Genomic DNA, 14,353 nt, shown 5'->3' on the forward strand with positions numbered 1-14,353 from the left:
TAAGATGAGAAAGCTGTTTAGTGGTTGAACCAGGATTTAAAATCAGAATCCTGAGCCCATTTCATTAACCAAAACATCTCCTTTGTAATATTAAATATATTAATAATTGTTTTTAAAATTAAAAAATATAAATAAAACATAATAAGATGAATATAGAGGTCTGAAAGACACCATAACATATCTGAGATAATGAGAGAAACCCAGAAATTACAGATACTGCAAAGTAGACAGAAAGAAGTTTGGAGATGGCTTTCATCTTAGTTCAGGAAAAGTTTTCTGACTCTGAGTTATTGCATTCCATGGTTTCCTGTCCAAGGAATCCAAAAATGTTTACTCTGCCTAGACACAAAGGCAATTTTGACAAATAATTGCCTATACCTTATAAGTGATATTGGACTGCCTGATTTGGTATATCAGTCCATTTCTTTTGGTGTCAAGAGACTGGCTGCTTTCCTAGATGCCTGCCTACCTGATTAAACTGCTTTAGGTTTTCCAGATGAGGAACAAAGTTTCTCTAAAACATCTTGGGCTTGGGGACTTCCAGTCAAGATGGAGGCATAGGTAGATACATTTTACCTCCTCTCACAACGGAAAGAAGGACAATCACAAATTCAAAAACAAAAAACAACCAGAAGTGCCAAAAAATTGAACTGTATGGAAGCCTAACAACCAAAGCGCTAAAGAAGAAACATTCACCCAGACTGGTAGCAGGGATGGAGACAGAAAGCTGGGATGGAGAGGATGCACAGCAAGGCAGCAGCTGGCAGTCCCACATTTGCATGAGGATAAACTGAGAGGAACAACTGGGGAGCAAGACAGATCATGCAACTCAGGGTTCCAACATAGAAAACTAAAGCCTCAAAACCTCTGACTATAAAAACCTATGGGAACTGCAGTGGTGGCAGAAACTCCCAGCCTCACAGGAGAGTTCATTGGAAAACCCCACAGCATCCTAGAACATACATAAACCCACCTACTGGGGAATCAGCACCAGAAGGGCCAAATTTGCTTGTGGGTAGCAGGGGAAGTGACTGAAAGCCAGCCAAGAGTCAAGCAAGTGGCATTGTTCCCTCTAGGACCCCTCCCCCACGGACAGCACCATGATGCAGCAGCCTGGGTTGCCCCATCCTGGCAAATACCTAAGGCTCCACCCCTTACAACGTAACAGGTGAACTGAGACAAAGAAATATGCCCAAATGTAAGAACAGAGGGAAATTCCAGGAAAAGAACTAAGCGACAAGGAGATAGGAAACCTGTCAAATGCAGAGTTCAAAATACTGGGTATCAGGATGCTCACAGAAATGGTTGTGTATGGTTGCAAAATAGAGGAAAAAGGGAAGGCTATGAAAAGTGAAATAAAGAAAAATATACAGGAAATCAACAGTGAAGGGAAGGAAACCAGGACTCAAATTAACAATTTGAAACAGAAGCAAGAAATAAACATTCAATCAGAACAGAATGAAGAAATAAGAACTCAAAAAAAATGAAGAGAGGCTTCAGAACCTCTGGGACAACTTTAAACATTCCAACATCTGAGTCATAGGGGTGCCAGAAGAAGAAGAGGAAGAGCAAGAAGTTTAAAACTTGCTTGAAAACACAGTGAAAGAGAACTTCCCTGATCTGGCTAAGGAAATAGACTTCCAGGAAGTCCAGGAAGCTCAGAGAGTCCCAAAGAAATTGGACCCAAGGAGGAATACACCAAGGCACATCATCGTTAAGCTACCCAAGATTAAAGATAAGGAGAGAATCTTCAAAGCAGCAGGAAAAAAGGAGACAGTTACCTACAAAGGAGCTCCCATAAGACTGTCAACTGCAAAAGACATATTGCAGGAAAGAAAGGGCTGGAAAGAAGTATTTGAAGTCATGAAAGGCAAGGACCTACACCCAAGATTATTCTATCCAGCAAAGCTATAATTTAGAATGGAAGGGCAGATAAAGTGCTTCCCAGAGATGGTAAAGGTAAAGGAGTTCATCATCACTAAGCCCTTATAATATGAAATGTTAAAGGGACTTATCTAAGAAAAAGACCATAACTATGAACAGTAAAATTACAATGAGCATACAACACAACTATCAGCAACTGATCCTAAACAAAAAACAAAACAAAACAAAACAAAACAAAAAAAGCTAAAACAAAAACTAACTAAGCAAACAACTAGGACAGGAAGAGAATCCTAGAAATGGAGATCACATGAGGGTTATCAGCAGGGAGGGGTGAGGGGAAGAATTGGGGAAAAGGTACAGGGAATGAGAAGCATAATTGGTAGGTACAAAATAGACAGGGGAAGGTTAAGGATAGTATAGGAAATGGAGAAGCCAAAGAATTTGTATGTATGATCCATGGACATGAACTAAGGGTGGGAGGGATGCTGGTGGGAGGAGGAGTGCTGGGTGTAGGGGAATAAAGGGGAGAAAAAAATAAGACAACTATAATAGCATAATCAATAAAATATACTTTAAAAAACATCCTGGGTTTTGAATGGTCATTCCCTTTTGTGATGCTGCTAGCTGACTACTTATTTCAGCGGTCTGAATCCCTTCTACTCTTCACTGATCCCTACCTATCAACTAGTCTTGGAACATGTAATTCTGTCTCTAAAATTAGGCCTCTTAAGTCTTGCACATTTAACTTCTTTCGAGGCCTCTAGCTATCCATGTATCTGATAGTTCTCTCTATATGTGATATCGTATCTCCCTTTATATTTGATAGCTTTTCCAGGACCTTCCACTGTAGCAAACCCCAGGTCAAGGGTCAGTCCCACAGATGATTCCATGGCAGTTGGCAGCTCAGACAGCCGTGTGGCCCAGATAGAAGCATGGGGAGGAGTGGGAGTTATCTTCTCTTTTACATAGGCTACTTCAGCTCCTGCCACTGCCAGTGCCTTAGCAATCACTGAAAGTCTAGATTTCCCTTCTTCCTGTGACTACGCAAATCAAAGAAAGGACATGGGAGATATGGGTGGTGGGTGGTCTCAGCTTGGCATCTCCACTCCAGTGGTGCAGCTATCAACCAGGAACATCCAGGCCCTCAACATGCTCTTCTCCTCCTGGGCCTTAGTCTTCTTATCATTCGGAATTATGGTCGATGACTGGGTTACACTGAATTTTGGAACAAAAACAAATATGCAAAGCCACAGTCCATGGATACACACCACTATTTGGCCAAAAGGTAAGAGCCATACTGTGGAAAGATGGATGGGGAGGGAGGGCTCATCTTTCCTTCCGTTTGCCTTACCAGCTGACTCATTATTCTCTGGTGCAGTTTCCTCAGGTTGCAGTGTGCCCACTTCCATAATCAGCACAGCCAACCAAGGCAGAATCCAAAACCCCACCATTTCTGTTTTGGTGAAAAGTTTAGATGTTTGCAGACTTACTTGCTGGACAGTTGAGAAGCCTTGGCAGGAGGGTGACCAGCACAGCAGGAACATAAGGGTATAAAAGAAAGAGAACTGCCAACAAGAAAAGCAGGTTATATCGGCATCAGAGATGAACAGGATAAATTGAGGAATGAATTCTGATAAAAGGAAAAAGGAGAAAGAAGCTTACAGAGATATCAAGACAGAGAATGGTTTCTTTTGGCCCTCTCTCCCATTCAGCTTATGGTTCTCTGCTTCGTTATTTCTGCCCCATTTCTCTTCATTGTTTAATCAAATATTTCTCCCCATTTTCATTTTTACTTAGAGATTTGTGGCCCTTGGCCCTTGGGTGGAAATGAGCCTACAAGAAACATCTGACCTCTCAATATAGCTTCTGCTTCCCAACAGATGACCTGAAAGTGATCAGGATCATGATGATTTTGGTGATCAGCTTTTCCTTCTTCCATAACTTGTTCCTGGGATTGGAATTCACCTTTATGATTCCTCAAACTAAATGTATCTTCCTCATCACTGTGTTCCTCAGTTTCTTCACAGGTAACATCCTAGCTCCCCTAACATGAGCTTGAAGGTAAATTTGGTTTGTGGTCCAGCCTGTGGTTTTTGACTCATGTCACCTTCTCAGATTTCTGGCTCAGATATACAGCTTCTGAGTTGGATCAACCACTGAAGTGGGACTGGTTCTTGGATAAGGTGCCTTTGTAGGTTGTGGAGGCTTAGAGTTATGCATATCTGGGATTAAGATGAATGAATGGAAGAGTTGAGGTTCCCCAGAAGGGGCTTTTTCTCCTTTTGTTTGGACTTTAGGCATCCTTCTGCTCTGTGCACTCCTGCTGTATCACCTGAAGCTAAGGCAAGGGCAATCCGTGTACTATTCTGGGTACAAAATCACCTGGATCATTTCCACTGCCTACTTAAGTGTTTTCTTCCTTTTTGCCTCTGGTGAGTGTCTTCAGGGCCTTTGATGGGTTATAAGAACAAATTCACACCTGATAGAAGGGAAAGTGAAAGGATAGGAAAGAATGAAGTAAAAGGTACCAACCCTTGGATGTTAAAGGGCTAGAGTTCAACTGGACTCACTCCCTGGTGACAATTCTTGTAAGGAGAGAGCTGGATATTAGGACTGCATGAGTGGTTCAGTGTGCTTGCCTCAGAGGACAGCTCCTTATTTCTGCCTTTTCTATTGTCTTTCACTCCCTCCCCAGTTCTAGGAAGAGATAACCATCAAAGTCAAGACTAAGGAGAGGGCTAATATGGAATGCTCACTCCTGTGGAGAGGGGCAGTAACCCTGGGTAGGCAGTGTAGTGCCAAGGCAGCTTTAGATCAGAGCAGAGCAATATCTAATATTAAATGTCCAGGCACCAACACCAGAGACTGTTCTTTAAAAAAGAAAGGTTTAAACTTTTATTTAGAAATTTCTAACATGTGAGCATGTCCTTTTTCAAAAAGAATCCTCAATTTTGTTTAGTTAAGAAGCATTTAAGCTATTCTGCATACTTTGGTCTCTTACACTAAAGCACCCACATTCCAAATGGCTTGGGAGACAGTTCAAAAGAAATCCACTGGACTTGGGGTCAGGGACTCCCTGCCAACACAGAGGGATATGTTTTTGTGACTATTGTTCATTCATTGCCCTCCCCTGCCTTCTCTTTTCCCCAGGAATCCTGTGTCTTCTACAGTACAAGCAATCCATGAATTCTGCCAAAGAAAGTCATGATACACAGCAATCTGGGAGCTCTATTGAAGTGATTTCATTGCAAAAACTCACTGTAATGCCTCATAGTATTGTCCACGTACACTCCAAAAACTTAGACCAAGGTTCTCTAAGGAAACCACAAAGCCAAAAACGTCGTGTAACCTGGGCTCTGTGATTTGATACTATATAGCTTGAACATGCTCATCTGAATGAAAACAGTTTCATGTGCATCTCCAGTGGTGTCGTCTGTGTGTGGCATTATGCAAATGACTGGTTGGGTCCATAAGTAGGTCCAGAATATGATTTTTTAAAATCCCTGTCTGCTAAACAGTTTCTTCTATTTGTTCTCACCATTTAATCACATTTGTTAAAATATAATAAATGTCTTAAAACTAATATAATAAAATTTAGAGTACTATATAATACCATTCATTTCTTTTGTTTATTTTATTGTACAATATTTCCAACATTCACAAGAAATACAAAATAACATAATAAACACCTGTGTACACATCACCCAACTTTATGAAATGTTAACATTATGCCCTATTTGCTTTATTTTCTTTTGTTTTTTTTTCAATTACAGTTGACATTCAGTATTATTTTATATTAGTTCAGGTATACAGCATAGTGGTTAGACATTTATATAATTTGAAATATTATGAAATATTCCCCATGATAGGTCTTATATAACCACCTGGCACCATACATAGTTATTATAATATTAATAACCATATTCCCTGTGCCATATTTTACATCCCCATGAATATTTTATAACTGCAGAATTGTAGTTCTTTCTTTATTTATTAAGTATATTTTATTAGTTATGCTATTACAGATGTCCCATTTTTTCTCCCCTTTATGCCCTTCCTCCCTGCACCCTCCTTCCACCAGCATTCCCCCGCCCCTTAGTTCATGTTCATGGGTCATACATATAAGTTCTTTGGCTTCTCCATTTCCCATACTATTCTTAACCTCCCCCTGTCTATTTTGTACTTAGCATTTATGCTTCTTATTACCTGTATCTTTTCCCCCATTCTTTCCCCTCCCCCTCCCCACAGATAACCCTCCAGGTAATCTCCATTTCTGTGATTCTCTTCCTGTTCTAGTTGTTTGCTTAGTTTGTTTTTGTTTTAGTTTAGGTTCAGTTGTTGATAGTTGTGAGTTTGTTGTCATTTTACTATTCAGAATTTTTATCTTCTTTTTTTTCTTTGGTAAGTCCCTTTAACATTTCATATAATAAAGGCTTGGTGATGATGAACTCCTTTAACTTGACCTTATCTGGGAAGCACTTTATCTGCCCTTCCATTCTACATGATAACTTTGCTGAATTTCTTTAAAATAGTAAATTTTATACTAAATTTTCTATACTAGATTTTTGTATGGTTATGTGCATTTTATATACCAAAGGTAGAATTTTTCAAACTACATTTATTTCTCCCCACAGAATATGAAAAGTACCTTATCTACTCTACCTCCACCTGATTTAGGTTTTAAATGCTTCATCACAATGTACCACCCCATCTGTACATAAAAATGAGTGTATACCTACATCGCAGCACTTATTTGCCCTGGGAAAATGATGCTTTGTCTGGAAGCCTGAGCCGCGCTTCTTCTCTTCCCTGTTCCTCCAGTGCACACCACAGGGCTTAGACACTGGGTCAGCAAGTGGTGGAAAACTGCCACGGCCCTGCCCTCGCACGCTTGGAATCCGGCCTCAAGTAAATGGAAACACAGGGAACAAAAAACAAAGGGGAGGCGCAGGTCCGAGAGGCTCTGCGTGTGCCCTCTGAGGAGCAGGTGTTCTGGATGGCGCAGATGTGGACACATGGAACAAGTCCAGTGCGCGGAAGCAGCTAGAGGGCACTCCTGGGACGCTGAGGAAAGCCACGTTCAGTGGGCAGAGGTGTCTGCACAGGCCAGTTTGAGGATGAGCGATGCTCAATCCGGCTGCATCCACAGCAGAATAGACAGAACATCGGTTTCTCTGGACAGCAGACTGCAGAGAGGCCCTGAGCCACATGCTTGTGGCCAGGAGGGCGCATATCCTCCCTGCGTCAGGTTGGCCATACTTGCACGGGTAAGCGATGGCCAGGCCGCGGTCCTAGGACATGACTCGGTGCTTCTCAGAGAGTGCAGGAAGTAGAGCTGGGCTACACAGCTGTGAAGGGAGCTAGCTCTGCCTCCCTGGGGAGACCAAGGTCATCAGCGTTTTGGGGACAGGGACCCAGAAGAGCCACATGTCAAAGAAGGACAGGTTGGTCAGGAGGCAGGACATGGGGGTGTGAAGGTGGGGATACACTCTGATCACTGGCAGGGTGAGGAGGGTCCCTACCACTGTGAGTACATAAATCAAGAAGGTTCCAAAGAGAAGGGGGTGTCCAGCGCCAGTGCCTGGGGGAGGTTTGTCTTTTCTCCAGAACTTTGGTCCCTCTCCCTATGAGAATATAAAGAACACTCTCCATGTCCCACCTGCGCCATCTGTGGTAGATTATTCCAGACTTAATCCTGACTTCACTTACTACAAAACTTTACTTATTACATCTTTAGAAAAGATGATGGAGTGACTTCATCATCATCATCATCATTCTCTTCTCACACACAACAAACACAAAAGAGGCTCCCACACATATATACAAAAGGAGGTAGAAGAAATCCTTTGCATTTGTTTATACTGGTGTATCATAAACTACCACAAATTTAGCAGCATAAAGCAATGCGAATTTACTATTTGGAGGTTTTTGAGTCAATGAGTTGGGTCCTCTGTTCAAGGTTTCACCAAGTTGAAACCAACTTGTCACCTGGGTCTGTAATCTCATCTGAAGCTTGGGATCCTCTACCAAGGTTATTGAGGTTGGTTGCACAGTTCAGGTCCTTGCAGTTTTAAGATTAAGGTCCTTGGTTGTTTTGTTTTGTTTTGTTTTGTTTTGTTTTGTTTTGTTTTGTTTCCTGACTGCTGGCAGGGAGCATCACTTTAGGCTTCCAGAGACCACCTTCAAGTCCTAGCCACCTGGTCATCTGATAACATGGCAGTTTACTTCTTCAAAGCTACCAGGAAAATCTCTCTCTAGCCTGCTATGACGGTGACGCTTTATATAACAGAATGTAATCACGAGAGTAACATCCCATTATATTCACAGGTTCTACCCACACTCAAGGGGAACAATTTAACAGGGGGTATATACCAGGGAGTAGGGATCTTAGGGGCTATTTGGAATTCTACTTTCTCCCCAGAGTTCACAGGGAAGTTAAAGAAGCAAGAATTTAATCATTTGTTATGTGAGAGAAACAAGGATCTCTGCTCTTAGCTCAGACAAAATGTGTCCTATCTCCAGGCAGTGTGGCTTGAGCTATATTAAAGTTACATTTTTCAAATAAGAGAATAAATAGCAGAGACAGAATTACCCTAAATACCTACATGAATATCAGAATTAAAAAATGGGACACATAACTGAAATTTTTACTGCATCAACAGAATCCCATCATCAGTATAATATCACATTCAAATTAAATAAACTATGAAAATTTTAGTCACTTGAATCACAAGACAGCCTGAGACATAATGCAGGAGTTCCAGTCTGCACCTGAATTCTCTGCCCGTGCTGCAGTAACTTAGCCCCAAAGTGAGTGTGTGTGTCTGTGTAGTCATGCACCACTGGACGATGAGACCCACTCTAAGAGATCCATCCTTAGGCAATTCTGTCATTGTGCGAACATCATAGCATGCACTTACACAAACCCAGATGGTCTAGCCTACTACACATCTAGGCTGTGTGGTAGAGCCTATTGCTCTGAGGCTACAAACAAGCCTGTACAGCATGCCACTGTCCTGAATACTGTAAATAATTTTAAACAACAGGGAAGTATGTATGCATCTAAACATGTCTAGACATCAAGAGGTACAGTAAAAGTATGGTACAGTAAAAATAAAAGATAAAAAGTGGTGCACCTATATAGGGCACTCACCAAAAATGGAGATGACTCAGGACTGGAAGTCGCTCTGGGGAAGTGACTGAGTGAGTGAAGAGTGAATGTGAAGGCCTAGGACATTATAAGACATTATAACACTGTAGCCTTCATACACGCTGCAAACTTAGGCTACACTAGATGTATAAAACAACATAGATTGAATCAAGCACAAGAGAAAATGATGCAGTCAGAGTAAACACAAAATCTATGAGTATGCCGGCACAACACAGCTTACTGTTTAACAGCAAACTTTTTTCTAAGTAGAGAGTGTGCACTCAAAAAAATTTAAAAATACATAGTAAATACATAAACCACAGGGTAGTAAATACATAGTATAGTAAATACATAAAATATATATTATCATTACCAAGTTTTATGTACATAACTGCATGCTCTGTACTCTTTGTATGAATGGCAGTGTGTGGATTTATTACACCAGCCGCACCCAAATGCAGGAGGAATATGTGGCTGTACATGTTACAAGGCCTAATATATTTTGGGGGGTAGGAATTAGAGAACCAAATGTGGAGGGAAGTGTAACAAACCCAAATGTCTTATCTCTGAATAGAAATTTAAGAGGAAAGCAGGTGGAAATAATAGAATTCTAGCTTTCTAAGAACTGACCTTACATTATGTGAATAATTTCAGTAATACAACTCATCTGTGTTTTGTTTCCTGAATCTTTCGCTTTCTATGTGTTATGATGAGGCACTAGTTTGCAAGTAATTACGCAAAAGCATAGACACACCTGTCATTTTTGATGAGCAAGGGTGGTGCATGTGGAGAGCCAAGCAGGATAATACATGCCAAGGGAGTTGGAAGCAGGCCTCGGGTTCAGCGCAGCTGCCCTAGGCCACAGAAGACTGCCTGATAGATTGTTGTAAGAAAATAATGACTTGGCTGTTTGCTATATGAGTGTACCAAGAAGGAGCAGCAAATGTTCTTAAAAAATAAAATATAACTAGCCTTGCAGTTTTTCTTTCTGACGCTCTGCTTCAAAGCCTACTCAATGCATACATGCTGACTTCACCAATAAACAGTTCCCTTCTCTGCATCCCAGAGAAGGGACTCCACCTGACCCCACTTTGACTCTGTCTCTTTATTTCTCAGTCCCTGGTCCCCTTCTCTCGGGACCTGACCAATCTAGCCACGTCGCTGCAGTTCATTTCTATTCAAAGACCCAAGTAGTTTAAGTTCAGGAAGTGGAAACTATCAGAGCTAGGTACATAAGCCCTTCACTTAAATTAGTGTCTCAGAGGACAGGGTTATTCTTGGGTCTTCAGGTTCCCTTGATGAGCAGAAAAATAATGGGAAGAGACTAACTGAACGTTTTTAATAATCATGCATGTATTTTTCTATGTGTTTGGTATTTGAACTCTCCTGAAGATTTCGTGTCTTTCTGAAATGAGTAATTATACCTAAGAGAGAAGAAGGAGGACTCAGTTTATTGTTTCCACATCACTGATGTGGGTAGACTCACGACTTAGCGTTGTCCAGAATCCATCAACGACCATCACCCGCTTGTACTCTCCGTCTCGATATCATTCTTTCACAAGTTTAAGGCAGTTTAAAACATTTATATTTCCCAACTTTTTTTTGCTTTTTAAAGGTTTAGAGTGTCTTTTTCTAAAGAAATATCTAAGGATACACAATTATTTCCCATTTATATAAGTAATAATTAGATTCCATTGCTATTACAACTTTTATTGCTTTTATAAGTAACACATAATATTTCATAATGTATCTTATTTTATAAATTAGCTTTTCATAAACTTTATTATTAATAAACTTTATTATTAATAAACTTTATTATTATTAAACTTTCTTTTAATATAATGCTCAGTTCTTATTGATATGTGTGAACTTTTATAAATTGACAATACTAATTCAAGTTGCTAATATCAGAATCTATTGTGGGCTTTATCTCACATATTATTGGAGTAAGTGTGGGGAAAGCAATACAACAATATTTATTAAATTTTACACACACACACACACACACACATATATATGTATATATATATGGAGGGACCAAAAAAAGGAATTATCTTCTGGAGAACAGGCCCCTTGTAGCACAGGCTTCCCCTGCAAGGTGAGTGTTCTAGGAACCCATCTGTATCAGTGTACCAGCTGGCATTGTTGTGAGGGGTGGTGTTAAGATTCAGTGAATTTTTTTCGAAGACTATTTCAACACATTTGCCCATTTCATGATGGGTGATTTACGAGCATCCCTGCCCACACTGCACTGAGTGTTCAGCAGTTTGACCAAAAACAACACGATCCCTGTGTCCCACACTCCCTGTTCATGTGATTTCTTCTGGGGCGATTTTTTTTTCTGTTTCCCCAGATGAAAACAGTCTTCAAAGGGAAATGTTTTGTCTATATGGAAGAGGTGAAACAAATAACAGCAGAGGTACTAAAAAGCATCAAAATCAATGAGTTCAAAACTATTTTGAGCAGTGGAAAAAACATCTTGATAGGTGTATTGTATCAAATTGTGAGTACTTTGAAGGTGACCGAAGTTTAAACGTAAGAATAAATACACCATGTAAGGATAATTACACCATTTTTAAAAATAAATTCCAGGGGGTTTTTGGTCCCCCTGCATGTGTATGTGTGTGTATATTTTTAAATCCAGTGACTTCACTTTAGGAGTCTATCTCATGAAAATAAAGGACCAATACATAAGTATATTTATTCAAATGTGTGTTGATACATGGTTTATAGTGACAAAAAACTGAAAGCCAAGTGAATATTTCTAAAAAGGAAATGTTGAGTTAATCATGGTACCCTTACATCATGAAATATTAAGCAACTAGTTTAAAAAGTTGAGTTATAACTACAATAATTAAGTAGTCAACTTAGAGTAGTTTTATGAGATACCTTCATGGGCAGAAACACAATGCATGGAAGTGTGGTTAGCATTGAGACACTTTTTGTAAAATGAACAATGGCAACTGTATAGTACAGAAGAATAGGGAAACAAGCAGAACATAAAGGAGGTTAGTTTGGGTTGAGGGGTGGTGGTGATAAAAAAAACTAACAAATATTTTAAAAGGTGAAAATAAAGTAGCATACATGATATAATCTAATTACTTTTAAAAATATACACATTATGTATGCATAGAGAAACCAGAAAAAATAAAGGAATTGAATATTGATCTACTGACCTATAGGGATGTCCATAATACATATTTTCAGTGGAAAAGCAAGTTAAACAAAAATATATATTTTAGTTAAAACGTACACACCCTGCACACTCAAACAACCCAGAACAGCCAAACCATCAAACTTGCAAAAGGCACAGGAAACGTGAGGCCAGGCAGAATGACTGAAAAACTGGGCGTAATCAGTATCTGCTGCACGCGTCCACCGCTGTTTCCATGGAATCCACAGAGGGACCTCCAGCCAGGACTACAGACAGGAGCCCCTTAGAGCACCACTGGTGTATTGGTGGCCTTGCACTTCAACACTCTGCTGCTGGCATAGCCACAGGAGGACACAGACAAGTTCGTCTTCCCATGTATGTGCCTTTTGCTGCTGCTTGCATCTAATCTAAAGGCTAAGTTGATATACTCGTATTGTAACAGTCCAGCCTAGATCCCATGTTCCTGTTCCATATTTGCCAGAGTGAGTCTCAGCCTCTATAGTAGAAGTCAGCCCCCTTTACAAAAGGAGAGTTTAAAAGATACACAGCCAAATACATGATTAAGTAAATATACCAGTAAAGACCCATGACAGTGTATCACACAAACCACACATCATTTGCATTCATCCTTCCCCCTTATTTACACACACAATGTCAGTGCCTAATGCAGTGCAACATTATTCCTCTCTCCCTTCAAGAGACAGCCATTCCAATACATCAGTATCACCATTTATTTCATCCAGAAGCAGACCTGAGTGATTTTGATTACACATCTGGTTCTGAGATAATTCCAAGTATCATGTTACCTATGGGCAAAATCATAAAGGTACCATTAATGTTACAGTAGGAAGCTGGTTAAATATTCACAAAAAAGAAGAGAGCCAGGCATCTAAGTAAGCAGATTTGATAGGGGGCTCAAGACTTCGAAAATTTTAACTTAAGGTAAAATGTCTAGCAAGTAATGTATATGTTAAAGCCTTTGTTTCAGAAAGTACAGATAAGGCCCATCCTGGCTCCTGGGAAAACAGCCAGCCTCCTGGGGCACTACTACAAGATTACCACCTGGGGACAAGTGGAGGCACCCAGGCCTTTGTGCTCCAGGGAGAAACAGATGACCACTGCCCCTGGGAACAGCTAACTACCCAGGATAGGAATGTTGCGGCTTCTATCCCCTAATCCTCCCCGAACCTCAGAGCCCTCACTGCACCTTGTTTACTCCCTCTCTGGCCTGGAAAAAAAAGGCAAGATGGACTGTTAGGGTATGAACCCACCATCTTCTCAGGTTGACTGCCACCTGAATAAAGCACCCATAAAGATTCAATGGCTGTCATTGCTTATTGGGTTTGGTAGTGACAGGCAGCCCAAACGCCGATGTCTTTTCCAGTTTCAGATTGATTAGGAAGGGGCAGTGTCACAGACCCTCCAGAGGACAGCAGCATCCTCTGCCACACTGACATGGATGCTAGTCCCCCAGTGGGCAGAAAAGGCCTGCTTTCCAATCTCCCTGGGGAACAACTGACACATTCCCCCCTGTTAAGGTGGGGGGTGGGGGAGTGGAGAAATAGTGAGGAGAATGTCCTTCCCTGAGACATGCGCACTAGGAGCAAGAAATGGCCACAAGAAAGAGGGGAGGTTGTCCTGGGAAAAGGGATTCTGGGCAGCACCAGCACGGCCTGGGGAGACGCAAAAAAGGAACTGGATAGTTTTAAAAAAAGCCTGCTCTTGCCCAAACCCAAGGAATATAATCAAAACTTAACAAAGGCCTAAGGCATTCACTCTCCCTCTCACTTCAGCAGCAGTGGGGGCCAAAGTGCAGCACTGATGGCAAGCGGAAGGGAACAGAGGATGTACTGGATTCCCGGGGCCTCAGGTGCTGGGCGATGGCCCTCCTCCTGGGCTCAGTGCGGACAAGCTCAGACCTGCAGCCCCAGAGGCTGGACTTCTTCCACAGCGAGAGTTCCTGAGCCCCCTGGCCTGGATGGGCCATCGCCTAAGCCCTTCCTTTGTTTTTGCTCTGGTAAATCTTGCCACTATAGCTCAAATTCTCTTCTGTGTGTATCTCTGAAATGCATTTCCTATGTTACTGTGGAAGAATCCTATTTCCTTCGGCTACATTAATACATCTTATACCTAACAACAGAGTGCATGAAGGAGAGAAAATTAAA

At 41.1% G+C, this 14,353-nt stretch overlaps 1 protein-coding gene across 1 annotated transcript; it reads left to right on the plus strand.

The window, feature by feature from the left end:
• The first annotated feature begins 2,955 nt into the window (after positions 1-2,955).
• Positions 2,956-14,152, plus strand: TMEM225 (transmembrane protein 225). Its single transcript, XM_045860195.1, has 5 exons — positions 2,956-3,169; positions 3,765-3,911; positions 4,182-4,316; positions 5,035-5,168; positions 13,982-14,152. Exons 1-5 carry the CDS (start codon positions 2,956-2,958, stop codon positions 14,150-14,152), a joined length of 801 nt encoding a protein of 266 aa, XP_045716151.1.
• The last annotated feature ends 201 nt before the right edge of the window (positions 14,153-14,353 follow it).

The sequence above is a fragment of the Phyllostomus hastatus genome, unplaced genomic scaffold, assembly GCF_019186645.2.
Source record: "Phyllostomus hastatus isolate PE091 unplaced genomic scaffold, TTU_PhHast_1.1 phas_scaffold_193, whole genome shotgun sequence".
Classification (NCBI taxonomy): domain Eukaryota; kingdom Metazoa; phylum Chordata; class Mammalia; order Chiroptera; family Phyllostomidae; genus Phyllostomus; species Phyllostomus hastatus.